Source organism: Dasypus novemcinctus, chromosome 15, assembly GCF_030445035.2.
Source record: "Dasypus novemcinctus isolate mDasNov1 chromosome 15, mDasNov1.1.hap2, whole genome shotgun sequence".
Classification (NCBI taxonomy): Eukaryota; Metazoa; Chordata; class Mammalia; order Cingulata; family Dasypodidae; genus Dasypus; species Dasypus novemcinctus.
Genome location: NC_080687.1, coordinates 4,309,046 through 4,336,276, shown reverse-complemented (window position 1 = coordinate 4,336,276; position 27,231 = coordinate 4,309,046). Strand labels below are relative to the sequence as shown.

The window sequence follows — 27,231 nt, the reverse complement described above, 5'->3', positions numbered from 1 at the left end:
TTTACATACGCAAATAAATGTATGTCAGTTACCTTAGTTACTAGCAGACCAAGTCAGCAAACCCAGTAAAGCTCAATGTTGACCAAGAAAAAGACAAATGCTATAATACCTCATTTGGATTTTATTTTATGTTATGAAAAACAGCATTAATTAGTGTACGTGGACTTGAATGTTATAATTAAACGTGTGGACATCTATATCATAGAGAAGTATAAAACAAATCCCTCCTGTTTACCCAGTGTCAAAGAGCCAGAACTGCAGGCACTTGCTCAGATGATCCTAAGTAGCCCGCGTGGCTCTTGAGCACAGAATCCTGCAGGAAGGACTCGGACAGCTTTTTCCTAGAGGCTGAGCATTTTAAAGATGGGGCACAAGGTATTTTAATCCTGAGCATAAACCCAATTTTTTTTACTTAAATAACTAAAATCGATCCCATTTATTTAGAATTATGCTAGATAGCAAAATTTAATTACTCTGTCTTTTTTAAATGCCCTACTGTGTGTCAGAAAATATTTAAAGCAAATTAATGCTTATCAGAAATGGGTTATCTTGTTCCTGTCAAAGCCTGTTAAATGCTTTATATATTTACTTACTTTACTTTATTCTGCCTTAGTACCTCGTATATAAATCCATCAAATGTTTAGCAAAATATGCTTTAAATGATGATAGAGATCAATGAAAAATATGACTGTTTTAATGAAATAAATTGGAGAGCACTTGCCCATATGTATATGGGAATTCTGAGGCAGGATTCATGGTCTGATTTCAGCTCTGCCAGCAATCAGATGTTTTGTGACCTTGATGAAGGAACTTAGCATCACTAAATCTTTTCCTCCTTACTGCCAAATGGTATAGAAAGTCCTGTCCTGCCTGTCTCACAGTTGATTTTGTGAAGATTAAATAAAGTTAATTTTTTAAAATGCCTGTTAGACCAATACATAAAACAGTATAATTTCAGTACTTTTTGAAATGTTTTGTTGATGCTTCACATTGTTTTATTATGAAACAGTTAAATAAATAGCAAAAATTAAGAAGTAAAAAACAAATTTCCACGTACCCATCACGCAACTTGAACATGTCTTAAGATTTTTCCATATTTGCTTTAATAATTTTCACAAAATAAAACCATATAGATCCACTGTGTACTGCACCATGGTTTCATTCTGTCCTCTCCTTCCATAGAAATGCCACATTATTTCCTTGACACCCTGTAGTCATTTGACCATGGTCACTTCAGGCTTCCTACTCAACTTCCATAGCTTCTCAGGCATCAGACAACTTTATTTCAAGAAGGAGGGCATCCAATTATAATGCTTTTTAACAGAAGGGCAGGCCAGATGCTGTAACTAGTCATCGTCAAGAAAGCCTGTAATCAGACTCGATTTGCCTTGTTTTCTTCTCTTCATCTCTTCACCTTCTAGATGTCACTTGATGCCAAACAGAAGCAAAGGCATTCTTTTAAGGGCATTTGCACAGTAACAAAAGATATTCCAATGAAAATAATTTTTATTTTTAATCATTTTCTTTTAGATGGATAAACTAAAAACAGAAGCAATTTCATAACCTGATTAAAGCTACGATTGCAGGCAAATTTGGGTGACAAATACGAGTATTTACTGTAATGGGGAAAAAGTTAATATTTTAAAGCAAGGTTGACAAGAAAAAAATTGTGTTAGTTTGCAAAAAAAGAAATTTGTTTCTTTAAGTGAAAATTGGGGTCAGTAGGCCATAGCTCTCCTTGCTCCTACATGACTGAAATAAACGAAATAATGCAGCAGTAAAACAGTACTGAGCAAGCTAATGATAAAATTAACCACCCGAGCTTGAAGAAAATCATTGCAAGTTAGAAATACGGGTTTTGTGTGAGAAAATACCAAAGTTTAAATGCATGTCCGCTTCACCTCAGTGACTGTAGCCAGAAACCCCAAGTCCTGGCTCGTGTTCCTGAAGGACCCCGCGGTCCTCGCTGGGGACGCAGGGGCCACCTTTGTCCCCGCACATGCTCCTGCTGGTCGAGTTCCCGTCGTGGGCTTGCTCAGGCTGCAGTAGAGACGGTGCCCGGCCTGAAGGCTATCGAGGCGCGCAACCCCCGCGGGTGAGCCTCGTCTAAGCCGGTGGCAGTGTCTGGACTTCCCTAAGTGGAAAAACGGAAGTGGCTTCACTGGACGTGCGCTGCGGTGTGGGCATCGTGCGGGGGTGCTGAGGCACACGTCGCCCACGCCGGCGCTTCGAGCACACGCCACGGCTACTTCAATGCAGGAGGAAGCAGGACGGTGAAGCACACTGGCGGGCCGTTCTCTGCCAGCTCAATATTTTCAGTGGTGACATTTCAGTGACGTATTTCGAATACATGAACATTAATGTAATATTGCTACCACTCCTCTTGAATTTTGTGATTCATGACTTTAAAAGTAAGTGGGAATCTGACTTAACATCAGAACATATCAGAATGAATAGCACTTTTTGCTTATTCTATACATTTATATACATTTATATTTACCCAAACACATACCCGAACATCCTGTTTGGCTGAGTGTGTGTGTTAATGCTAGCAGTTACCTTAAAGAAAATGTTAGTTAAAAGGCTGGGTTTTAGGTGTATTTTATTATATGCTCATTTATTTATATTTGGTCATAGAGTAAACAAGGGTCAAACTCCTATTTGCATATAATTTTAAAGTTATATGTAAATTGAAGGGATTTATACAATGATCTATATGGTACTGAAACAACTATTTGGTTCACAGACATTTAAAAATGATGTAAGATTATTTAATCAGAATATGTTTTTTAATTACAATTTTTCACATTTTATTCCCTGGTGTCAAGTTGTATAACCACAGTCCAAGTTTTATTTATTCTTAATGGCACTTGTTTCCAACATCAAAGAAGGCGAAAAATAGGTTATAGCCATGGGAAAACACTCATTCTATCCTGCAACTCCGGTCACATATATTGGCTCTCAGAACACAGCAAATGAAATCAGCACTAATGCTCCCCGGTGAACTTTGAAGATAAGGAATTATAATATCAGTAAACTGACTTGACGTCGATGTCACATGTCCTGCATGAGGCAGTGTGGATATGGAGGGAGACAGAGGTTGTCTAAGGTTTCTTTCCCTGTGTCCATGTTATCAAAGTCACCTCTGTGTCTGCTTCTCTCTAATAATGACATTTACACCTCGTTGCATTATTAGGAAGTAACATGGATCGCATGTGTTAGTAGATTCTTTTTAATTACTGTGTAAAAATGGTATGTAATTGAAACAAAAAGCATTGTTCCCATCCCGGTTATTTTTCCTCAAGTCCATCCTGTCAAGCTGAAAGCGTGAAAGTTATTTTCTGGTGGTGTGATTAGATTGGGGCTGAACTCTCCAGCTGGCAGGGCTGACGGTGAGTGGCGGCGGCTGTCCCCAGTGCTTGTCATTTCCTGACATGCCTGACAGGATGGGGACAGCCGCCCCAGACAGGTTCATTAGATGGCGCTTCCTACAGCTGGGCTAAAAGGAGAAAAGAAAGAAAGAAGCCTGTGCTTTGTCAGGGCCCAGGCTGCGGCAGCCCCTCTTGTTGGTGTAAACCGGGGCCTTGTTTTGACAAATTTTGATCCATGCGGTTCCTGGACCTCCTGACACATCCTGCGCCCCCCACCCCGGCCTGCCCTCTGCGCCCCGCGCCGCTTCCTCCTGCCCGGCATGGCCTTCCCAGAGCGGGGCTCAGGAGAAGGGCCGGCATGCACGGAGGTCAACAGCCAGGCCCCATGGGCTCTCCACGGGACCACCAGCCGTGGCAGGAAGGGGTGCACCGCGCCAGCCCGCGCCGTGAGGGCGGCCCCCTCAGGACCGCCAGGGAGCTCAGCCCCTGCTTCCTGGGTGCCGCGGAAGCTGCAGCAGACCTTGAGGTCAAGGAAGAGGAATTACGGAAGGCTATAGAATACCAGCTCCTCAAACAAATGATTCCAAAATCCAGCCCAGAAATCTGTTTCTTTGGCAGTGGTAGCGCCCCTTCGGAGGTGACCTGAGATTAAGGGGCGAAAAAAGTGTGTTTGAAACGTACATGCGTACAGAGTCACGATTTATTCTTTTCAGCCCCAACTTCAACTTTTGAAGCGGTGGTATTGGAAAAGGAAAAAATCTTCAGCCAAGAAATTCCTGGCTGACCCTGTGCTGAGAAAGCAAACACTGACGCCGCTGCACCTCACTAGCGCGGGGTCTCCCTGCGTCGGGGCTGGTAGCTGCTTTCCGTTGCAGGGAACTTTTGATCTTAATTTTTAGTAAGTGAAACATGCCCACATAGAAAGCATTTGACGGTATACAGTGAAATAGCCTGTGCTGCCGTTTGCCCTCTTCCCATTCACACGGAAAGACACAAAACACAATGCGTGTGTCCCTTGTGTAATGAAGACGGTTGTTGGGGAGGGGCCAGCTTCTCCTTCACAGAAACCCTAACCCTTACCTTTCCTTTGTATCCTGAGTTTCTGCTGCTTTAATTCCCGTCTCTATGACAACTGTTTAAATTGGGATGGGCAACTGTCATCGGGAGTATTACTGAGAGAAAAGTGTTAGTGAGTGCACAGCTCCCATAGATAGAGCATTTCAATATAATCCAATTTTAATTGAGCTCCAGAGACTTTGATGTGCTGCAGAGGCTGGAGAGCTATTCCAGGGAGAAATTAAACAGCCCAGCAAGGCTTCCCTAGTCCAGACTGTCACCATTTTAAGGAAGCATTAGCATCAGACTTAACCTGCCCTTGTGGAACATCTCACTTCTTTTTGCAGCTTCTCGCTGATTTATTTTGCCACATGTATAAGCAAGGGGACTTTCATCTTTTTATACATGTTTTTACACCCATTTGATTGGAGGCTTGAAAAACTCTTATGGACCTGAGATTGATCTTATGCTGTCAGTTGCACTTTGCTCTACAATTCATAAAAGAAATAGGAAATAGAGTATGGATTCATTGAAATTGCCAGATATCATATATTAAACTTTCTCTTTAATGTTGCTTTGAAATACCCTGTCTTGTTGCTAAAAAGTTGAAGGAAGTGTAATTTTTATTTAGCTTTGATTTATCATTGGATTTCATTGTAATGCTTGAATGCTTGGGCATTTATTAGAAGCTAGGATATTTGTTTCAGGATGCATTAAAGTATTTTTTCCTTATCCCATGAAAAATACCTCTCAGGGAAAGCCAGCTGAAAACTGGCACACGTTAGTCTTTTTTTTTTAATGGGGAAGAAAATGGTTACTTTTCCATTATATTCAAAAAACTTTCAAATATTTTGAACCATGTTGAAGACACATTAGGTGTTTCCTTAATAAATAAAAATGACATAAAACCATAATAGGAATTAACCTAATTGCTCATTTCACATAACACTTTATAGAATATAAAATAATTGCTAAATATAATGCTTGTAAGTCAAAAAGCTTCGGTATAGTTACTTTAAACTTAAGGAAGTTATTACCTGTTTATAACCTACCTGAGATTTCTGATGTATATTTTGGTACTTTTTTTTTTTCAAAATAGATTATTTTAATTATATGTTGAGAAATTAAGTAAATCTTGAAAATGATGAGAAATAAGTATCAGCATATGCCTCTTCATAGACGTTTCTCCCAGGGTTAGGTTTATCTAACCTGTAAACCTAAAACCTGACCTATTGTAAAACTAATGCTACTGAAGCACCAGGGCCCCTGCTGAGGCCAGGGAGGCTGGGGGCTGAGTGGTCTCAGCTACGCACCTGCCCTGAGCAGCCTCAGAGGACCTGGATTGCTACGGCTCCAGGAATTTGTTGTGACTCCTTTCCTCATTCTAAATAAAGTCACTTCCATAGTTTATTTTTATTTATAATTTTATATTATTTTCTGGTATAAGCTGCCATATATTATTTTACTGCATCTCTGTCCCCTCCCCCACCCCCACCCCCCACTGGCTGCAGTGAATAGCCTGGTACATACTTCATCTTGCTTGCGTGGGAATATATCCACCAGATAAACTCCTAAAAGTGAAATTGCTGGAGCAAAGGGCACAGGTATTTGAAATTTTGATAGTGCCAAACTTTTCTCCATATAAATTATACTAATTTCACTACCACCAGCAATACAGAAAATGCCTGTTTTCCTCACAGCTAGCTCAGAGTATATATTATTAGGTTTTTTATTTTTTATCAATTGGTTAAATGTTTAAAAAATAGTGTCTCTGTGTACTTTTAGTTTTCCTACTTTGGGAGAGGCTAAGTGTCTTTTCAATGGAGTAAGAGTCACTTGTAATACTTTTTCTGTTTCTTTGAATTTTTTAAAACTACATCTTACTGTATCAAAATATCTGTAGAAGGAGATTATTAATACATTGCATGGTTTGTCTCATGCATGCATTTTTTAAATTTTTTATTTATTTTTTTATTTTATTTTTTTAGATAAATAGATCACACAAAACATTACATTAAAAAACAGAAGAGGTTCCCATATATCCCACTCCCCACCCCACCCCACCCCCGCTCCTCCCACATCAACATCCCTTTTCATCAGTGAGGCACATTCATTGCATTTGGTGAATACACCCTGGAGCACTGCCACCTCATGAACCATAGTTTACATTGTAGTTCACACTCTCCCCCAGTCCATCCAGTGGATTATGGCAGGATTCCTGCATCTGTCCCTGCAATATCATTCAGGACAACTCCAAGGCCCGAAAATGCCCCATATCATACCTCTTTCTCCCTCTCCCTGCCCTGAGCAGCTCCCATGGCCACGTCTCCATATCAGTGATCTAGTTACTTCCATTGCTAGAGTCACAACAGTTTATAGTAGAATACCAGCAGGTCCACTCTAATTAATAAATTCCTCCATCCTATGGACCCTGGGATGGCGATGTCCATTCCACCTCTAAGTCAAGAGAGGGTTTAGATCCCATATGGCTGATGAATGCAATTCTTCTCCTTGTAGTTGTAGACACTCTCAGTTCCCTGGTATGGTGGTTGAGCATTCTCACCTCCCGGTCAGCTGACCTGGGTAAGTCCAACGAACCAGAGAGTAGGTGCTGCAACTCTGCTGAGGCTCAGGGCCCAGCTGACACATGGACAGTCCAGAGATTTAAGTCTCCTGTGTAGACACCAATCCCAGCGCCAACCACAGGTTCAGTAAAAGTGACAGAAGAGGCATGTGTAGAGAGGTCACATCTGAGTCCAACACAATCACATTCAGGAGCACAAATTCCAAAGAAGGGCCCACTGGCAAGGCACTCAACTCCAGAGCCATTTGCCGTGACTGTAGGACCTAGGTATCTCTGTAGCCCTCAGGAGGACCATTACCTAGGGTTGTATCTACTTTGACTGTCTCTGGGTTCCTGCTGAGATGTGTGTGTGACCCCTCTGATGACCTCCCGACTCATTTCAAAGTCTCTTAGCCTTGTAAACTCATTTGTCTTTACCATTTGCCCCTTTTTTCGTGGTCTTTTTCTAGTTGCATCACTAGCTGGTGATGGTAGTAATCCCTCTGCACCAGGGAAGCTTATCCCTGGGAGTCATGTCCCATGCTGGGGGGAAGATAATGCATTTACATGCTGAGTTTGGCCTAGAGAGTGGCCACATTTGAGCAACATGGAGGCTCTCAGGCACCCTGCAGCTCTAGGACTAGTTCATATTTCAAGCACACAGGCACTGGACCATCCTTCTTCACTGGTCTTTGTCCTTGCACTTGGGGGATTGTTGCTGTTCCATTGGGGAATGTGATAAAGCTCCCCAGGATGGGAACCTAGCACTCCCTCAGTTGTCATATGTAATTCTATCCACTCTGACAATACCCAACGAACATCCGAACATATCTATATACCCTATATGCATGCCCTGGAGAAATTCCTCCCACCCATGCATCCCCCATCAATGGCACCCCACACCAGTTCTCCTCCCCTGCCATAGTTGAACCTCTCTGTGATCCAAAACTACTTCAAAACTGAAGCCTAATATATTGCCAAATTCATTTAGTAGGAAAATGAAATAATATTGACAGGTTTAAAAATCAGAAATAGAATACATAAAAATTTAGGAAAATTAAAGTGAAAAATAAATTAGGGTATTAAAAAATGAAAAATATCATAAAACTTTGATTTTGATGTTTTACCTTTCATCATTGTAATAGGTGTTGCCCTGCATGTACAGTGGCAAGGCAATCTCCATTCCTTCTTCAGTATCTACATCCTTTTTTTTTTTTTAAGTTTGTCTTCTAAAAGTTTTAGATCACCTAAAGTCACATATACAAAATAGGGAGCTCCCATATACCCAACATCAAACCCTTTTCCCACTTCCCCAGCAATGATCTTTTTACGTGTGGATGTTATATTTGCTACAGCTGTTGTACAGATATTGAAACATAGCTACCAACCATGGTTCCATTATGGCTTACTTACAGTTTATATTTTAGACTGTATACTTTTCTATATTTTTGGTTACATTATGTCATGCATGTATTTTTGCATGATAGATACCATATTGATAATCTATATTATGAAAATTATATACATTTGTGTGTATCTCTCATTCTTCAGCCTTCCCGTATAGATCAATTTGATATTCCTCTTTGGAGCATCCTCCCAAAATTTGGTACCATTAGTTATGAGGATAAAATCTTTGTTAATTCACCCACCTACCTAATAAGAACCTTTTAAAATTTTTAACTGTTCACTTACACCACATTCTCATACCACATTCTTAAAATATATGCTAGCTAAATGTATGAATTCCACATAGTATATTTGCTGTACAGAAATCTGTATTGGAAGAATCACATTCTCTGTAAATTAGATTGCCAAATGAGTCGGCCAGTATATGCTTTTGTTTGTTTACTAAAACAAGGATACTGAGGAAATAGCCGCTGAGCTCACTGGTGCCGCAGACATTAAGCACCTCCTACATGCTGGCCCCTGGGAAACACCCTTCCTCCACTGCACCTGTTTGACATGAAGCTACCGTCTTGTCCTGCTGGAGTAATCCAGGTTTCCAGTTTAGCATCCTTCCAAGGCATTGCCCTCACTACTTCCAGAGTGGTCTTTCTAAAATGCAGATTTTTTTTTTTAAAGATTTATTTTTATTTATTTAATTCCCCTCCCCTCCCCCGGTTATCTGTTTTCTGTGTCTTTTGTCCGCTTCTGTTGTCGTCAGCGGCACAGGAAGTGTGGGCTGTGGGCGGCGCCATTCCTCAGCAGGCTACACTTTCTTTCACGCTGGGCGGCTCTCCTTACGGGGTGCACTCCTTGCGCTCCCCTACGCGGGGGACACCCCTGGGTGGTGCGGCACTCCTTGCGCGCATCTGCACTGCGCATGGACCAGCTCCACACAGGTCAAGTAGGCCTGGGGTTTGAACCTCGGACCTCCCATGTGGTAGACAGACGCCCTAACCACTGGGCCAAAGTCCGTTTCCCTAAAATGCAGATTTAAGCTTGTAACTTCTCTTCTCTGGGATCTCAGTGGCACCGCCCTTATCTCTAGAACTGCCAATCATTGAGAACCAGGTTTAAAACCACTTAACCAGTTAGTCCTTTCTGCAGCGAGCTCGTGGGACAGCGCCGTGCTATAGAAAAGTGACCTGCGGACCTTGAGTGGAGACCTGGGGGTTAAGATAAATATAAAAGCTCATTTCATTTTTTCAACAAGCCAGTAAAATGGATTCGTTTTACCAGTCTGGCCTGAGTAGAAGGTGTGAACTCCATGAAAGCAAGCGTCCTCTCTGCTCCCTTGCTAACGAATTCCCTGTACCTAGCACAATATCTGGAACCCAGGAGTTCCTGAGTACATTTTCGTTTAATGAAAAACGATGTGTGATGCTAACAGCCTTTGCCTGGGGCATAGAACTTCCTCCTGATGCCCAAATCAAAGAGACAAATGGCAAATTCTCTGCATAGTAGCATTTTGCTACAAATATAATAGTGTACAACCAAGAAATATAAAGTAAACAGAAGGGGGAAAAAAAGGCAAAACAGTCTGGAACCATTTCAATCGTGCAGAAGAGCTGTCTAGGAGGTATTTAGCCCTGTAAACACTACTCCATTGCCTCCCAGCTGGGAGGTCTCTCAAACTGCTTCCAAATGCAGGTATTTACAAAAGACATTTCGTTTACAAGCAAGGAGCATTTACTGACCTATTTACATTTAGAGTGAGCTGCATTTCTTAAAGAGCAGTTAATTATCCTCTAATACAGAAAATTGGGAGAAGTAAAACTATCACAAGACATTCTGTAGCTGGGTCGTCTCTAGTTGAAGCAGAAAGCTATTTTTAAAAAGAGGAAACTTCCAATAGAGCAGGCTGAACACTCAGAGCTTTCCGTTAAGTAGTGTGTAAGTAGCAAATATGAACAGAGTTCGGCAAAGGACCAGACTTAGAGCAGTGTGCGATGCAGAAGCAGAGGTGGGGTCCGAGCCAACACCCCTGCACACGGTCGGGGTCCAGGCCAGGGCCAGGGCTTCTCTCCTCACCCTGGGGTGGGGGGGGTGGGGGGTGTTGTGAGGTTGTGAGTCCATTTGTTCAGCTCCTGTGGGCAGCCAGACTTTGTGCCAGCCCCCGCTAGACCCTTTGTCACATGTTACCCCATTCAGTACTCACAACCACGCTGTAAAGGTGTGCGCGCTCATTCTGTGTAAGGGGACACTGAGGCTGAGGTATGTAGGTGACTTGTCCATCTTTGCACAGCTAGGAAGAGGTCTGTCCGTCTTCCTAAGTCTGAACTCACTCTACTACTGCATAGCATACACATAAATATAAAACGATGAGAGTCCACCAAAATAGGTGGTCCTAAAGTAGACACCACCTGTATGGACTGGTGGCATGAGGAAGCATGCCCAGGGTGACACTCTGGCCATGTCAGGACCCTGATCTAAAGAACCCCCAAGATGCAGATTATCTGCATGAAGACTGGGTTTCATTCTATGGCTACTCTTGGGGAAGGAATAATGATAGAGGAAAGAGATCTAGCTTTAAGAGAGAGAAAAATCAAATTTTCATAAAGCCTACAGATGCACCTGTGGGTGTCCACGAGTGCTCAGGTTCCCACACTTTAAAACTCTGAACTTGTAGTTTGTGAAAATAGCTTTCAATTGCTAATTATCACTGAAAAGGAAAGCCTTTAGAGCTTGAAAAATAATTCCCATTCCTCTTGTCTCTGGCCCCTAGTAAGTCTGGTACCTTCCTGCAGATACTTGGTAAGTGGTAAATGTCTTTTGAATAAATGCCTTCTTCAAATAGGAGGTTTTGGACATGTAGTAGGAATTTACCTGGAAGACAAGGAGAGGGAAGCATTTTAGAACTTGCACAAAGAATGGGCCTTCCCAGCACCCACATGTGGTTTCGGGCAACTGGAATGTGATGTGTGGCAGCAGAGGTGGAGTGGAGGAAGAGCGGATCTCCGCCATCTCTGCAGGGACCAGTTCATGAAACCCATCAGCAGGTGTGGTTATGTGTGTAACCAGCTCCATGACTCTTACTGAACTCTGAAGAGTTTGTTTCAAAATACTGTTCTCAAGTCTTAAAATTCACAGGAAGTCCTGAGTTAAGGACTTGGATGGATGAGTGAGTGGATGGATAGGTTATTAAAGATAGTGCCTGAAACAAGCACGAGGCATGTCCAGGTAACATTTCTAATCACTGACTTCAACTCCTGACCGAATATTTAAGTAAGACTCTTTACAGAATGGTTTCCAAATGCAGAAAATTCTTATTTAGCTTTATCACCTCTTAACCTGGATCATGGAGAGCCTCTTCAGCTTATCCTGGAAAAGTTTACATAATTTAAGGGTATTTTAGAGCCCTTTGGTCACTCAGATACTACCAGTGATGAGGATAAAGACACTTAAAGATGCTGAGGGAACAAGGAGCTGATATTGTCAGCACAAGCTTTCAGGGACTGCTCGTATCATCCAGGTGTGCCAGCAGTGAGTTTTGTGAGCTGTATGTAATTATGGCATATTGAAAAGAGCTGTTCAAATATGCAAATCTTCCAGGACCCATGTGAATTATCAATATGGAGCACTCAAGCTTTTCATTCTTCAGAGAACAGGGACACAAAGGTTTCCTCAGGTAGTAAGGCTTGCATCAGGAGACATTCACCTGCAAGGAACAGATACCCTGACTCAGGTGGCTTACACAACAGGAAAATCTATGTCTCATCTCATATAATATGTGCTGAGTCAGGTAGGCCCCAGGGGTGACTGATTCCACAGCTCAAAGAGGCACCAGCAGGTAAATCAGCAATTAGAGTATAGTTGGAGAGTGCTTTGATACACGTGGGTACAGGCGCTCAGAGGGCATGGCAGGTGCTTAGCTCAGCCATTGATGGGGTTAATCAGAAGAATGTGTGGAGGGGTTTCCTGCCGGGCAGGCACTGGAGCCTATAGAACTCAGCAAAAGTTAAGCGGTGGGCAGAATGCACGTGGTGGCTCAATATGGGATTTCATACTGCTCTCAGTAATAATAATTACCCTTATTAAATTCTTACGGTGTGCCATTGTATATATGCTATGTATACATAAATTCATCTTTGATTTTCATGAGTTTTTGTAATACTAGAAGTTATAATAGCTAGGAACAGAAAACGCACTAGTATTTGTAGTACATACAACTTTTTCTGGTTAACATAGAGAAAGGTTAACTTGAGAAAATAGTTTAGCCCTTAAATTTAAAAAAAAAAAAAAAGTTTTTTTCTCTCCAGTACACACTTCTCACTACTTTTGTGTGTTTAAAATTTTTCATAATGAAGAGTTTTTAATGTTTTAAATTATTACTCTCATAATTAGCTCTTTAGTGAAAAGTAGTTCTCCTTTATTGTCTACTCTGTAAGTCAAGACTGATTTGATTATTGCAACTATAATTACTACAACTTCCTCATCAAATGTACCATTTCTTATTGTACCAAAACTTTAATATATTTTCCAAAACAATTTGAGCCAGTATGTTAAGTAGCTACAAAATCAAACCGTGTTAACAAAGTGTTTCAAAGAAGAATCTCCAACTCACGAATTCAAGTGATCTGAAATAGAAAAACACATCTAAAAACAAGGGACATTAAATATAACTAGTTTTAAAAACTGTAGCTATACAGAATAATACAAGAGACATTAGCATACCCAGCCTGGAAATGAAATACTAGAAACCAGAAATCAGTTTCTTTCCAATAGTGTAAAGTTTAGTTCTGCTCTCCCTACCCATCCCTTTTTTAAATAATAGAGGGAAAAATACAAGATTTTCAGGTTTGCCAAATTTGAGAAAATGAGGAAACACAGCCAAAGATATGATACTTACACATGGGGACGTGCATGAGTAGGACAAAAATGAAGCAGCCATGCCAGTGTCATTTTTCATTTTGAGAGCTTCACCAGTGAGCATGCATTTGAAGATGAAGGAGGCACAGAGGACTCCAGCTGCAACCCAAATCTTGTTTGTAAATTAGATTTTTAAACATTTATTTCAGGAAAATTTTCTGTGTGCAGGTTCTGTAAGGAATGCAAAAAAGAAGGCAACCCTGTCTCTACCCTCAGGAGGGCGACACTTTTGAGGGGGAGTATATGTAATAAAATAGATAAATTTAAGAATTACTTGCCACACCTGAAATTTTTCAAAAGTTGAAACATTTTCAGAGGATGCACCATCCACTGTGTTTGAAATATTGAGATTTTAAAATAAAATTATCTTTTCAGATATGTCTAATAGAATCAAATATTGCCATAGAATGGTGCTTTGATTACTAGCATCCGTTTTTAAATATTCATGAGTAAACTTTTTTAAAAAATGGAAGTATTATAGCCATTCCTTCTTATCATTGAACTCATATTTTCATTCCATGTCCCCCACAAAATTTCTCTAATGTAAGGTATTTTATTATTGAAAGTCTTATACATCATTCTATTATAGTAATCTGGAAAATGTATATGAATTAAAATTTTATTTTTTTAATTCTTAAAACCATAAGATTCTAAATGTTTAAAATTTTTATTCTGGAATAAATTATTATTACAAATAAATATTGTTAATATATAGTCATACAACGACATAAAACAACATATGTATATTTTATAAACTTAAAAATAACTCTTCCATAAAATATGCAATATCTCTTAATGAGAGGGATGGTTAATTTATTCACAGATTAATATAATTTATTGCTAGAATGCCAAGGATCAATATTAGAGCTTTTAAATTTTTTTTTTTTAGTTTTCACTTTGGTAGATAATAAGTGCTGAGAAATCTTATTCACATAAATAAATAGAGGAGTGGAAGTTTTATTACATCAGCGTTACTCAATTTTTTTGTACTCCTAAGGTTTTTTTTGCCAAAAACCAGGTAGTGATCCACTATCAAAAATTATTTTTCCTTTTTTTCTCAACTGACAGCCTAATTAGATCCAATTTCAACTCTTTGCAAGCAAAGAATGGGGAAATCATCTGACTTGCAAAGGATTTTTTAAATCCTTGTCCTTAGGGACCTACATGCCTCGCCCGTAGGAAGCGTGCACTCAGCCGCTGAGCTACACCCACTCCCCTTATTTTTTGTCTTAATGGGTAATGTGAAAGGGAGCTGGGAAAGAGAATTTGTATGTCCTTCACAGGCAAGTTCTCAAGCAGATGAGTTTTAGGAAGTTGAGGATCTGGAAACTCACTGCTATTTAAGTTCTTCCATGTACTTCTATCTTGTTCTTTCCGTGCCTTTGGTAGGATAAAGAAGAAATAGCCTCACCAAAAGTTATGGCCGGAACTGGGAGGAGGGCGTTCCAAACATCTTGCTGTCTTTGCCTCTCTCCACTCCTTCCCCACCCAGAGAGGGGGTCTTCCATGAGGCCATTTTAGAACTCGGGCTGCTTCTGTCTCGTGATCCAGCTTTCCTTCAGTGCCTTGGCATCCTCTTAATTTGTTGGAAGGTAGAAAAAGAGCATGGAGGGTCACGTGTGAATTCACAGCTGAAATTTCCCTCCTTGAATATATTTGTTATGATCTTAAAACATTGATAATTTATGTGGAATTTTAAGAGTAATGGGACTTGTAACTTTGCTTTGTACTAAAAGCTCTTTAATTAAACGGTTCACCCTGCACTTATCTGTGGGATGTATCTCATGAACACGGAACAGGGCATGTTTATCCAGACTTCCACAGTGTTTTCATAAATTCTGAATAGGAAATGTGACTTGAAGCGAATTTTAGGTTCTTCACACTCGAAGAGAAAGGTACTCATAATATTTGTTTTAATGTGTTCTGTTAGATGATTTGAGATCAACAAAGCTATTACTAAACCAAGTACTTTTTGAGTTGCACAATATTAGCTGGCTTTAAAGGAAAAAAAGGTGAAACTGATCTGACAGCCAAATGCATGTTTCTGACAACATTTTATATGTCTGATATACCTGAGTGCACAGCAGCTCTGTTTGTCTTCAACTTGATCATCGGATAAAATGTGTTCAGCACACGTTTGGGCCAGGTGGGTGTCAGGGGCTCTGATCACGTTTGTTTGCACTGCTTCAGTGGCGAGTTCGCGGGGCAGACCTGAGGGTCCAAGGCTAGCACAAGCTCCCATCAGCACAAAACAGTTCAGTAGTCCCTGAAGAAAACCCCAAACTGCCAGTCTTGGGGTCAAAATGCTTTAATATTCTTGTTTATGACCTATGTGAGGTTATACAAATTATGTTTATTCAGTTTCCAGAACATGGAGCTTGATGGAATAGGTAGTATTTGTTAATTAGATTCCTGCATAATTTAGGGAAGCAGGCGGGCACAAACCAGATGCTATGGGAAGGTTGATGCATAAGAGAGAAAAGAAAACCCACAAACTTCTAGTGGAGATGAGAGGATTTAAATGATTTAGAAAGATATTAATACCTTGAACTCTAATGGAAAACAAACCTAAAGAGCTCTTATAGAAGGTTCTGAAATATAAAGCATTTTGTTCCTGTAAAGGTATAAATAAAATACAGGCAATTTTATGGTATTGGGTCATATTTCAGAGCTGGGCTTGATGCCCAGGGTTTTGTAGAAATGGGCCATGAACTCTGTATTTAATCAAATACAAATGATATTCCTTTACATTTCTAAAATGTGTACAAACCGATTAAACTCCTCATCACTTGCCTGAAGTAGGTTCCCAACTGGTCATGTCTCCAGTCCCACAATATCCCTACTTTTCCCTCCCATGCTGCCAGAGTGGCATGTCTGAAGTCTCATTCTGCCACCTCCCATTAATCTCACTTGCTTCCCACTGACTGTCAGCAGAGGAGAGCAGAGGAGGCTGTGGGTGGGGAACATGGACTGGCGTGAAATAATGTCAGATGTCAGCCTTCCCAGAGTGACTTACAGATTCGACACAATCCAGTCAAAATTCTAACAGCCTACTTTGCAAAAATGGAAAAGCCAAATCGTCAAATTATATGGAAAGATAAGGGGCCCACAATAGCTAAAAACCACCTTGAAAAAGAATGAGGTGGAAAGACACACTTCCCAATTTAAAAACTTATTACAAAGGTATAGTAATCAAAACTCCATTGTAGGGAAGCAGATGAGGCTCAACCAACTGGGCACCTGCCTGCCACATGGGAGGTCCCTGGTTTGGGTCCCAGAGCCTCCTAAAGATGAGCAGATGCCCAGCAGCCTCTGCACCTGCCGCAATGAGCAAAAATGCCTAAAGCAAGCAGAGGCCACAAGCTAGCAGAGGCCACAGCCCATAGGGAGCTATGTGCCTCAGGTGACTGGGTACTTGCTTCCCATGTGGGAGGTCCCGGGTTAGGTTCCCAGTGCCTCCTGGAGAAGGCGACCAAACAATGAGCAGACAGAAGAGAGAACCTTGGGGGAGATTAAATAAATAATCTTTTAAAAAAATAAAACCAATAGTACCAGCATAAGGGCAGACATATACATCAGTGAAATAGTATTTCAGAAATAAGTCCTCACATCTATGGCCAATTGATTGTTGAGAAGGGTGCCAAGTCCACTCACTTGGTAAAGAATAGTTTCTTCAACAAATGGTGCTGAGAAAACTGGATCTCCATTTGCAGAAAATGAAGGTGAATACCAACTTCATAACAGACACAAAAATCAACTCAGAATGGATCAAAAACCTTAATGTAAGAACCAAAACTATAAAATACCTAAAGAAAACATAGGGAAGTATCTTCAGGATCTTTGTGTTAGGCACTGGGTCCTAACACCAAAACCACAAAAAAACAAAAGGAAAGTAGCTAAACTGGAATTGAACAAAATTTAAAACTTTGTACGTCAAGAGATTTCATCATGAAAGTAAAAAGACAACCTACAGAATTGGAGAAAACATTTGGAAACCACGTATCTTATAAGGGTTTAATATTCCAAATACATAAAGAAATCATATAACTCAACAAGAAGACAACCCAACTTAAAAATGGGCAACAGACTTGAGTAGACATTTCCAATATACAAGTGACCAATAAGCACATGAAAAAGATGCTCAGCATCATTAGCCATTAGGGAAATGCAGATCAAAGCCACAATAAGATACTCCCTCACCCACCAGCTGACTGCATTTAAAAAAATTGAATGTGAGTGTTGGAGACAATGTGGAGAAATAGGAACATGCATTCATTGTTAGTGGGCATGTAAAAAATGGTGAAACTGCTTAGGAAAACAGTTTGGCTGTTCCTCAGAAAGCTAAGATTAGAATTAACCATATCCCACCTATAGATACATACCTAAAGGAATTGAAAGCAGGGACTCAAACATATAATGCACACAATGTTCATAGTGTCATTATTCACAATTGCCAAAAGACAGAAGCAACCCAAGTATCCACCAACAGATGAATGCATAAACAAAATGTGGTCTATACACACAATGGAATATTATTCAGCTGTAAAAAGGAAGGAAGGTCTGATACATGTGACAGCATGGATGAACCTGGAGGACATCATGTTGAGTGAAATAAGCCAGACACAAAAGGACAGAGATTATATAATCTCACAGATAATAATTAATTAGAATAAGCAAATTCTTATGGTCAGAAACTATAATACAGGTTACCAGGGGCTGCAGTGAAGGTAGCAAATGGGGCATTAATGCTTAATTGGTACAGGGTTTCTGCTTGTAGCCATAGAAGAGTTTTGGTATTGGATGGTGGTGATGGTAGCACAATCTTGTGATTGTAATTAACAGCACTGAGTTATATATTGGAATGTGGTTTTAAGGGAAAATTTTAGGTTGTTTGTATGTTACTAGAATAAAGATTTTTTTTTTAAAAAAAAAAGGATTGTACAAAACATACAGTGGACCCTATTGTAAATTATGAACTACAGTTAATAGTATAATTATAATAATATTGTTTCATCAATTGTAACAAAGGTACCACACAAAGGCAAAGAATTAATAATTAATAATATTGAAATTGTGTATCTGACGATGGGGAGTATATAAGAACTATATTTTCTGCATAATTTTTCTGTAAACCCACAACTTCTCTAATAAAAAGTTTTTTAAAAATTTATTACAACATGGTTCCCAGAAAGAAAAGTAAATAAAAGTATGTATATATGTAATATATAAAATATACCAATATAACATGTACTTGTATATAATATATAAGGTAATTAGAATAATGTATATATTTATATCTATATAGACACACCCCATAGCTTCCTGACAGACCAGCGTTGTTATAAGGTGCCATCTCAGCTTTCATGAGAAGGCTCATGACCATTATATTCATTTTACTGTTTGGGTTTTCAAATGGCCTCAGTATTTTTATTTTTTGGTGAAATAATCGTAGCAGAAGGTAGTTTTTGTTGTTATGACTCTTTGATTTGTCTTAAATTTTTTCCTACTTGACAAAATAAAAAGTGGACCCTGTATCAGCACCCCTCATGCCTTCTTAAATTACACCAGTCCATGAAATTCAAGTCTGGAGCCCACTGCTCTCAACTAAGAATTTGACAATGTATAAACTGTGGGAAGTCACTGTCACCCTTTTGTGAAATGGACAAAAAAGTGTTTGGCCTTTAGAAACTGAAAAGCCTCTGTCACATTATCTTCAACAAGGACACGTGAGCTTGTGAACAGAACTTCAGGGACCGCTAGTGCCATGTACTCTGCATTGCCTTTGCCAAAACCACCCGTAATAGGTTTTGTGATCACTTTTTTCCACATCAAAATATCAGATGTTTTCCACTGTCCCATAACTAGTAAATAGCAGAGCCAAGATTTAAATAGGAGTCTGACTGCCTTAAAAAACCTTCCAAAATCTAAGGAAAGACAGAAACTGAATTAAAATGTTAGAAAATGGAATTGTCAGAAAATAAAAAGGCGAAAAGATTACATATTATTTAGGCTTGAGAAAAGAAATAGGAAAAGGGACTTCATAACTTATTGTCAGAGTTGAATGAGTGTCAGGTATATAAAGCTCACTGACTGTTTCCCTCTTCCTCCAAGGAAAATGTAAGTGCAGGTGATTACACAGAGTTTGCTACTGCAAGCGGAGGAAGAGGTTATTTTTTTTTTTTTATTGACTTTGTAATAATATTACATTAAAAATATATATGTGAGGTCCCATTCAACCCCATCCCCCCACCCCCCCTCTCCCCCCCCCAACAACACTCGTTCCCATCATCATGACACATCCATTGGATTTGGTAAGTACATCTTTGGGCACCTCTGCACCTCATATACATTGGTTCACATCATAGCCCATACTCTCCTCCATTCCATCCAGTGGGCCCTGTGAGGATTTACAATGTCCGGTGATTGCCTCTGAAGTACCATCCAGGGCAGCTCCATGTCCCAAAGACGCCTCCACCTCTCATCTCTTCCTGCCTTTCCCCATACCCTTTGTCCACTATGTCCACTTTTCCCATTCCAATGCCACCTCTTCTATGTGGACATTGGATTGGTTGTGTCCATTGCACCTCTATGTCAAGAGGAGGGTCAGATTCCACCTGGATGCTGGATGCAATCCTCCCATTTTCAGTTGTAATCACTCTAGGCTCCATGGTGTGGTGGTTGTCCTTCTTCAACTCCATCTTAGCTGAGTGTGGTAAGTCCAATAAATCAGATTGTAGGTGCTGGAGTCTGTTGAGGCTCAGGATCTGGCTATCACATTGTCAGTCCAGAGATTCAAATCCCCTAAATATATCTTAAACCCCAACATTAACTGCACCTCCAGCACATTGGCATGAAAGGGAAGAGGTTATTTTTAATACGCATTGGTAGATCTGGAAGGAATGTGTTTGCTGGAGAGCTGACTACAGTGGCTTAATCATAGGGATTTCTCTTTCCAATAGAACAAAAAGTCCAGGTGTGGGTGGTGAGTTTGTTTCAGCAACTCAACATTGACCCACCTTGCTGTAAGTCCCTTGTAGTGGCTGCTACAGTTCCAACCATCACCTCTTCATTCAAGCAAGGAGGATAAAGGGGTGTGTGAGCTGCATACAACTCATTTTATAGGCGTTTCTGAAACATACCCACCCATTAGCCAGAGATGAGTCAGAGGACCTCCCCCTAGCTTGCAAGGAAAACTGGGCACAAGACTATCAGGTAGGCTTAGACGATGCATCAGTCAAACTGTGGTCCTCTGCCAAATTCAGCCTGGCCCTGTTCTTGTGAATAATGTTTTATTAACATAGCCACAGCTGTTCACGAAGGTATCATCTATGATTGTTTTCATGCTACTGTGAAAGAATTGAGTAGTTACATCAGGGACGGCCTGTCCTAAAAATCCTAAAATATTTACTATCTGGCCTTTGAAAAAAGTTTGGTGTCCCCTGGCTTAGACCAACCCTGATCCTATGTGGGGGTGACCATGTGGATACTTTGAGGAAAACTGGGTTTCCAGTAAGCAAGGGAAAAGGGGGAGAAGGTATATTGGAGAAGAAACAACTATGTATGTCACAAGTGGTCATCTGACCCAATTATTACTTACAAGGCTTTCTAAGTCACAGGGTCACCCTGAACATATAACTTTTCTGCACCTTCATTTCCTCATCAGCTAAGAAAATTTAGAAAGGCAGAGCTTTGCAACTATAAAGCGTCAGATGATTGACAATGTTGTGATGTGTCATGAATTCAGGAACATCATCTCAAATTTACGACTTTTCTACAGCACTAGCTAAGGTTCCGTCAGAATATGTCTTAGGTACGTATATTATTAATTGAAACTTCCCTTTGAACTGTTCCTTTTAGGTTCTTGCATATACTGAAGGACTTCATGGAAAATGGATGTTCAGCGAAATACGAGCTGTATTTTCAAGGCGTTATCTCCTACAAAACACTGCTTTGGAAGTGTTTATGGCAAACCGAAGTAGGTCCCCTTAAAGAATTTAAAAGAAAATGTGCTTCTATTTGGATGTTATTCATTTGCATGGTGTGATACTATCTTGATTTTTCCCTTGCTGAAATATTTCTTTTTGATAAGCTTTTGCAGAAACAAACAAAATATAAATAAATAAGAAATAATTTGTTTAGAAATGTGTAACCCGAGATTTCTCATGGATGAAGTTATACAGAAAGCTGATTTTCCAAGAAAATGCATTACCTTTACAATAAATGATGATCGGCACTTGAAAGTGATTTCTGAAGTTGATGGTGAGCCCTCCTGTGGTTTTCTAAATTGTGTGTTTTCCTTCTTACCACAGCCTCGGTGATGTTTAATTTCCCTGATCAAGCAACAGTAAAAAAAGTTGTCTACAGCTTGCCTCGGGTTGGAGTAGGGACCAGCTATGGACTACCACAAGCCAGGTAATTATATCATATTACACACTTTCTATGATTTGTTAACATGCTTTAGTCTCAGTGTGACAGAAATATAAATGTGGGTATGCCAGTACGATTATTTTTGAGGACTAAGGAATTTTCTTGCTCTTCAGGTCGTTTATAGGGAAATAGATTATGAAAAACAGCTGTTTTAAGAATAACAAAATAGGGCATAATTGTATTTAACATTCTGCCACACTCATATAAATGAGTAAGTAAAAAGCTTATTGCATATCCTAGCTAAAGTATTATTAAACAGTTTGATTATTAAGATCTTGCCTGAGTCATTCAGAAAGCCTCAAGATGTTTGTGATCAATGCTGTGTAATAGCATATAAATTATGTTTTTATAAATGCTGTGTGTAAATGCATTTCATTAGAGTAGAAAAACCCTTAGACTTTTTTGAGATTAGTAGTCATTAATTATGATGTCATTTTAACCATTTCCTAAACCTTTCGTCCTGGTATTTTAAAAACGTCATTTTGAAATCTTATTTTATTGATACATACCAGTGCAAGTAGAAAACATAGTATTTATGGGTGATATCAGTTGGTCTGTATTTGGCCACAAGTAACCAAGTACCTGACTAAAAGTGGCTTGAACGACTGTTTGTTTCTTTAAATGCAAAGAGGTGCAATGAGGGAGTTGCCAGCACTGGGCCAGAGGCTGGTGTTGGCAACCTCTCGATGGCCTCGTGGTCAGTCTTTACATACCAAGTCCCCATAGGAGAAGGACACGTGGGGTTTCTCCTCGGACTTCTCTGTTCTAGGAGGGTCCACTGCTCAGCAGCCTCCAGGAAGGGCCACCCTGCCAAGGGCAGTGAGCTCCCGGCTCAGCCATTCTCCCCCAGAGCTCAGGAAAGCAGAGACCCCGACCTGGGCACCCCTGCCCGCACGCAGTGGGATTTCTGTGGACGCGGAGGAAAGGGACAGTGGTTTGAGTGGCAGCAGCTTCCGACACATAGGACCTTATTTTCCCAAAGCCATGACAGAGCGGCAAGGGTCGGAAGGAAAAGCAGTCGTGGCCTGTTCTCCTTCCAGTCGGCTCCAGGCGTTTAGAGACAGGGCCTGTGCGTGTCCTTCTCGTCTTCTAGTCACACCCCTAGCAGTGCGCCTGGCGGCGGAGGTGCTTTCCAAGTGCTACCCGGCCTTCCGGCGTGTCTGTTCTCTTTAAGCTGATAGCAGACTAATTCGCTGACATGTACACACACGTTTAGGATATTTGCTAGTAGAAAGACAAGATTAAATGGAGACATTAGTAGATAATGAAGCACTTATATAAAATACAGGTCAAGGGAAAATGCATTTAATCTATCAAAAAAGGAAAATGAAGTTAGTTTTGCAAGACGTGTTCTTACTGAATCAAAGCTGACTCATCGTAATCACTATTTCCTTTCCCAAGTGCTTACAAACTATTTAAACATCAGTTCAAGAATCTTTCCAGGAGTTGACATTGAGAACTCACAAATAGGTATTATCTGGATCTAACTTTTCCCTTAAAAAAATAATCTCCTGTCTCCTGGCATCTCTGTCAGTGGCTGTGATTTCTCAAAGATGACCAGCAGGGGTTTTTCGACGGTGTGTGTCCTTCGGTGCTCTTGGACTTGCTTGCACCTGAATTCATTTAGAACAACCTGGAACTGTCTCTCTCTCTTTCTTACCTACTACGGGTATCATTTTTCTTTGAACCACATTTAACTTTTAAAAGCCCATTCTTATTAATAGAAAACTAGAAGCGAAATAGAAGTTCAGTAGTTTGGTTTCTCTGTTACTTAATAAAACCATTTGATCTTCTGACACCCTTTTGTTGCTTTTCCCCCAGAGGCTCAACCTGCTCTTGGTTTCCTAATAATATCCCTACCGGTTCTGCTTTGCATATTTCTTGAGCGATGTAGCCTTAGGAGTAGCAGAGGGTACTCTGAATCGAGGCTCAGACCTGCCGCTCCTACCTGGGTGACAGGAACAGGGCCTGGGACATAACAGGTACCCAGGACATACTGGTCAAAAGAGTGAATGCAGCAGGGGAGAGGAGCACCACTCATATCTGCTGTAGAACAGACTCTTTGAGACTGTTGAGATAATAAAGTGAAGGCACGTTGTAAACTCTAAGGCCCTTAAACACACGTGTGCCCCATGCCCTTATATAGACGCATGTGCCCACGTGGGTGGATGGATAGACAGGCGGACAGATGCACATCCGTAGACCTTGTTCTGTTAGGGTCCTCCCAAGGGGATGGGATGCTGGCTGACCTGGGAGCGGAAGCCCCTCGTGGATAGTGCCTGCGTGGAACCCCTGAGGCCTGGGGACCCATTCTCGGCTTTGCTTTCTTGACTCTGGGTTTTGCCAGCTTAAGAAACATTTATCAGACTCTAGGGAACTTACTCTAAGCTAAACCCATAAGAGACTGATTTTTTTTTTTTAAAGATTTATTTATTTATTTCTCTCCCCTCCCCCCCCCAGTTGTCTGTTCTCTGTGTCTATTTGCTGCATCTTCTTTGTCCATTTCTGTTGTTGTCAGCGGCATGGGAATCTGTGTTTCTCTTTTTTTGTTGTGTCATCATCTTGTTGTGTCAGCTCTCAGTGTGTGTGGCACCATTCCTGGGCAGGCTGCACTTTTTTTCGCGCTGGGCGGCTCTCCTTATGGGGCACACTCCTTGCACGTGGGGCTCCCCTACACGGGGGACACCCCTGCGTGGCAGGGCACTCCTTGCGCCCATCAGCACTGTGCATGGGCCAGCTCCACATGGGTCAAGGAGGCCCGGGGTTTGAACCTCGGACCTCCCATGTGGCAGACGGACACCCTAACCACTGGGCCAAGTCCACCGCCCTGATATATAAATAACAGTGCCAGTTTATCCATTTTGAAGCAGGTGGATCTGCCAGAATAATTTAGACCACTTCTTGGACAAGATCACATTGCAAACCAGATCGCTGCTTATGAGCAAAGGCTTAGGACAAAGGGAGTGTTCTCAGAAGCCGGCAGAGCCTGAGAGCCTGTTTAATTAGTTCATCTTAGGAGTCTTGTCGATTGAGCCCTTCCATGTGCCAAGCATGGTGCTTTGTGCTTTCGGTTATGAGCTTTATCTCCTTTAAGTCTTACAACAACTGACTTGTTAAAGCAGTGGGCTTCTAGCTGCTTACACAGGAATCTGGACTCAGCGAAGCTCTTCACCTTGCCCGTGGTCCCTTGGGACCCTGTTCGCCGCCCTCCACACTCGCTGCCGTCCTGTTCAGACCACCAGTGCAGCCCGTTAATTTTGCATTTGATGGATTCTGCACTTCAGTTCCATTCCCTGCAGTACCCGCAGGACTGATTATTTGAAATGGTCACCATTTATTGTAATACCTAATACCTGAAAAGCATCCTGCTGTAGCCCAGGTGTTCCCAGCTACACGCATGCTAGTATCTAAACCTACTATAGGATCTTTTGAGCAGCCCTGTTGGTTTACTGTTCCCATTTTTCTTCTTCACATGATTGGATTGTCAATTATTTTTTGGCCTCACGTCTCTCTCAGGGTGGATGGCTAATCACTCAGGGCAGGTGTGTGGGCTCGCTGAGACAACCCCCCATACTCCAGCATTGCTCATTGCTGGGGACCCCGTAAGAAAAGGACAGCCCCTGCACACAAGTTGCTTATGGTGCTAAAGTGGGAAAGACAGACCAGTGACAGAACAACTCTTCCTTCCCTGCACTTGCTAACAATCTGCTTTTCTAAATTAACTTCCTGTGTCTGCATTTCTTTTCCTCACTCTTCCATATTCTAAGAATGTCATGGTGACTTTCTCCTGTAAGTCTCACTGCTTTCAGTTTACCACCGACCAGTTTGGTTTGTCTGGGGTTGGATTGGGGTTGGGTTTTTACATGATCAGAACTATTTCCAGATCAGCATTTTGCTTCTTACATTTTCTGGGTTCAAAAAGTCAACGAAAGAATTTAAGACATCACTTACATATATTGCTTCTAACAGAGTGAGCCTGCTGCAGGTGACAATATTAGTCAGATTACCAAGAATATGATTATAATAGGAACACAAGTGCAAACTGGGCTATGCAGAGTTCACTAATTCTTTGGTAATTCAGAAAACATTTTAGCATCTTGCCACGACAGAGTCAGAAACAGGGCTAACGTTTAGAGCTTGAAACAGTCGTGTGAATGGATGTGTACCTGGATAAATTCTGGATATTGGTGCCAGTCTGAATCCAAACCTGGAATCCTTTTATGTAGCCCTGTGAAACCATATTATAAAGGAATCGAAAAATGCACTGAATTATAGGACTGAAGTATTAAATGTGTATGTCTTTACCATTCCAATTAAATGAACCGTTAGACTCAGGCAGTTCTTTGGGAATTGGTAGGGTCTGTTACCTCAAACAGGTATAAGTAAGAAAGGTATTCAAAAGTGCTGGCGTGTGAGCCCGCTGCTCCAATTCATTACGTTAATACTTTAAGCGTTGTTACATACAGTTATTCTTAGAACTCTTACTTCAGATTTGATTTAGAGATGGCATGGCTTCCTCTGCCTCCTCCTTCCCTGCCCCTCCCTTCACCCAACATATTTTAGCCCCCCCTGTGTGCGAGACAATGCCTCTTGAGATTGCACGTGAGTAGAAATGCTTGAGAATAACCCACGGGGTGGAAAAAAATCGCCTGAAGTCCACGGATCCCAACCGCGCGCGTTGTCCTCCCTGGGACGTAACCATGAACTCACAGTGGGTGGGTGGTGTACGTTTTAGCACAGCAACCATCAGGCAGACCCCAACAAGCTATTACCTCAGGTTAGTTCAAGGTTTCGACTTGCGATGGCATCTTACCTTTTTGAACCTGACTTTTTGGTGGTTGCTGTGATAAAAACCAAGTACCAGGTAAGAAATCAGTGTGGAGCAGGAGATGGCGATGGGGTGTCGGGTTCGATCCTGAGGCTTGAGAAGCTTCGCCGTGCCCAGCAGAGGCACACCCCCGTGGAGGAGGGATTGTGCCTGCTTGAGAATTCCATTTATGAGCATTCCATTTCGGATAGCTACGACATAGCTGTTCATTAAATAGATAGTAAGGAGGCTTTATTTGTGAACAGGAAAGGGTAAAAAGGTCATCTGAAATGTGAAAATGTTTTTGCATTTTAATCATTTACTACAGATTGCAATGTTAGTACCTTTGCTAATAGGGTGCCACAAATTGAAAAGGTTTGGGAACCTCTATCTTAGGTGCTAATCATTTTGGAAACGCCATAGGCTCATCACGCTTTCACCAACAGGGCCAGCCTGTGTAATTTTCTAGGCAAGCACTTCGGTCCACAGAAGGCCGACCATTGCACAGATTACCCTGGTGCCCCCTCACGCTGGGCCCACATCCTGCCTCCTGACCCTGCACGGTGCAGGGTTCCCGGCTGCTTTGCTCTCGTGCGTGATCGGCGGTGCCTGCGCAGGCAGAGGCCACGCGGGGGCTGGGGCGAGGGCGAGGGGCAGCTCCTGCAGAGCGAGGCTTTCGTGGGAGCCTCCGAGCC

The 27,231-nt window shown here is 41.3% G+C and overlaps 1 protein-coding gene across 6 annotated transcripts in view; it reads left to right on the top strand.

The window, feature by feature from the left end:
- The window catches only part of NBEA (neurobeachin), a 579,373-nt gene that overhangs the window by 453,686 nt on the left and 98,456 nt on the right, over positions 1-27,231 (top strand). For all 6 annotated transcript variants that reach the window (XM_071208160.1, XM_071208159.1, XM_071208158.1 and 3 more), the window contains exons 41-42: positions 21,160-21,277; positions 21,612-21,714. In XM_071208160.1, the coding sequence (XP_071064261.1) occupies positions 21,160-21,277; positions 21,612-21,714 (221 nt within the window). The remainder of the gene's footprint in view (positions 1-21,159; positions 21,278-21,611; positions 21,715-27,231) is intronic.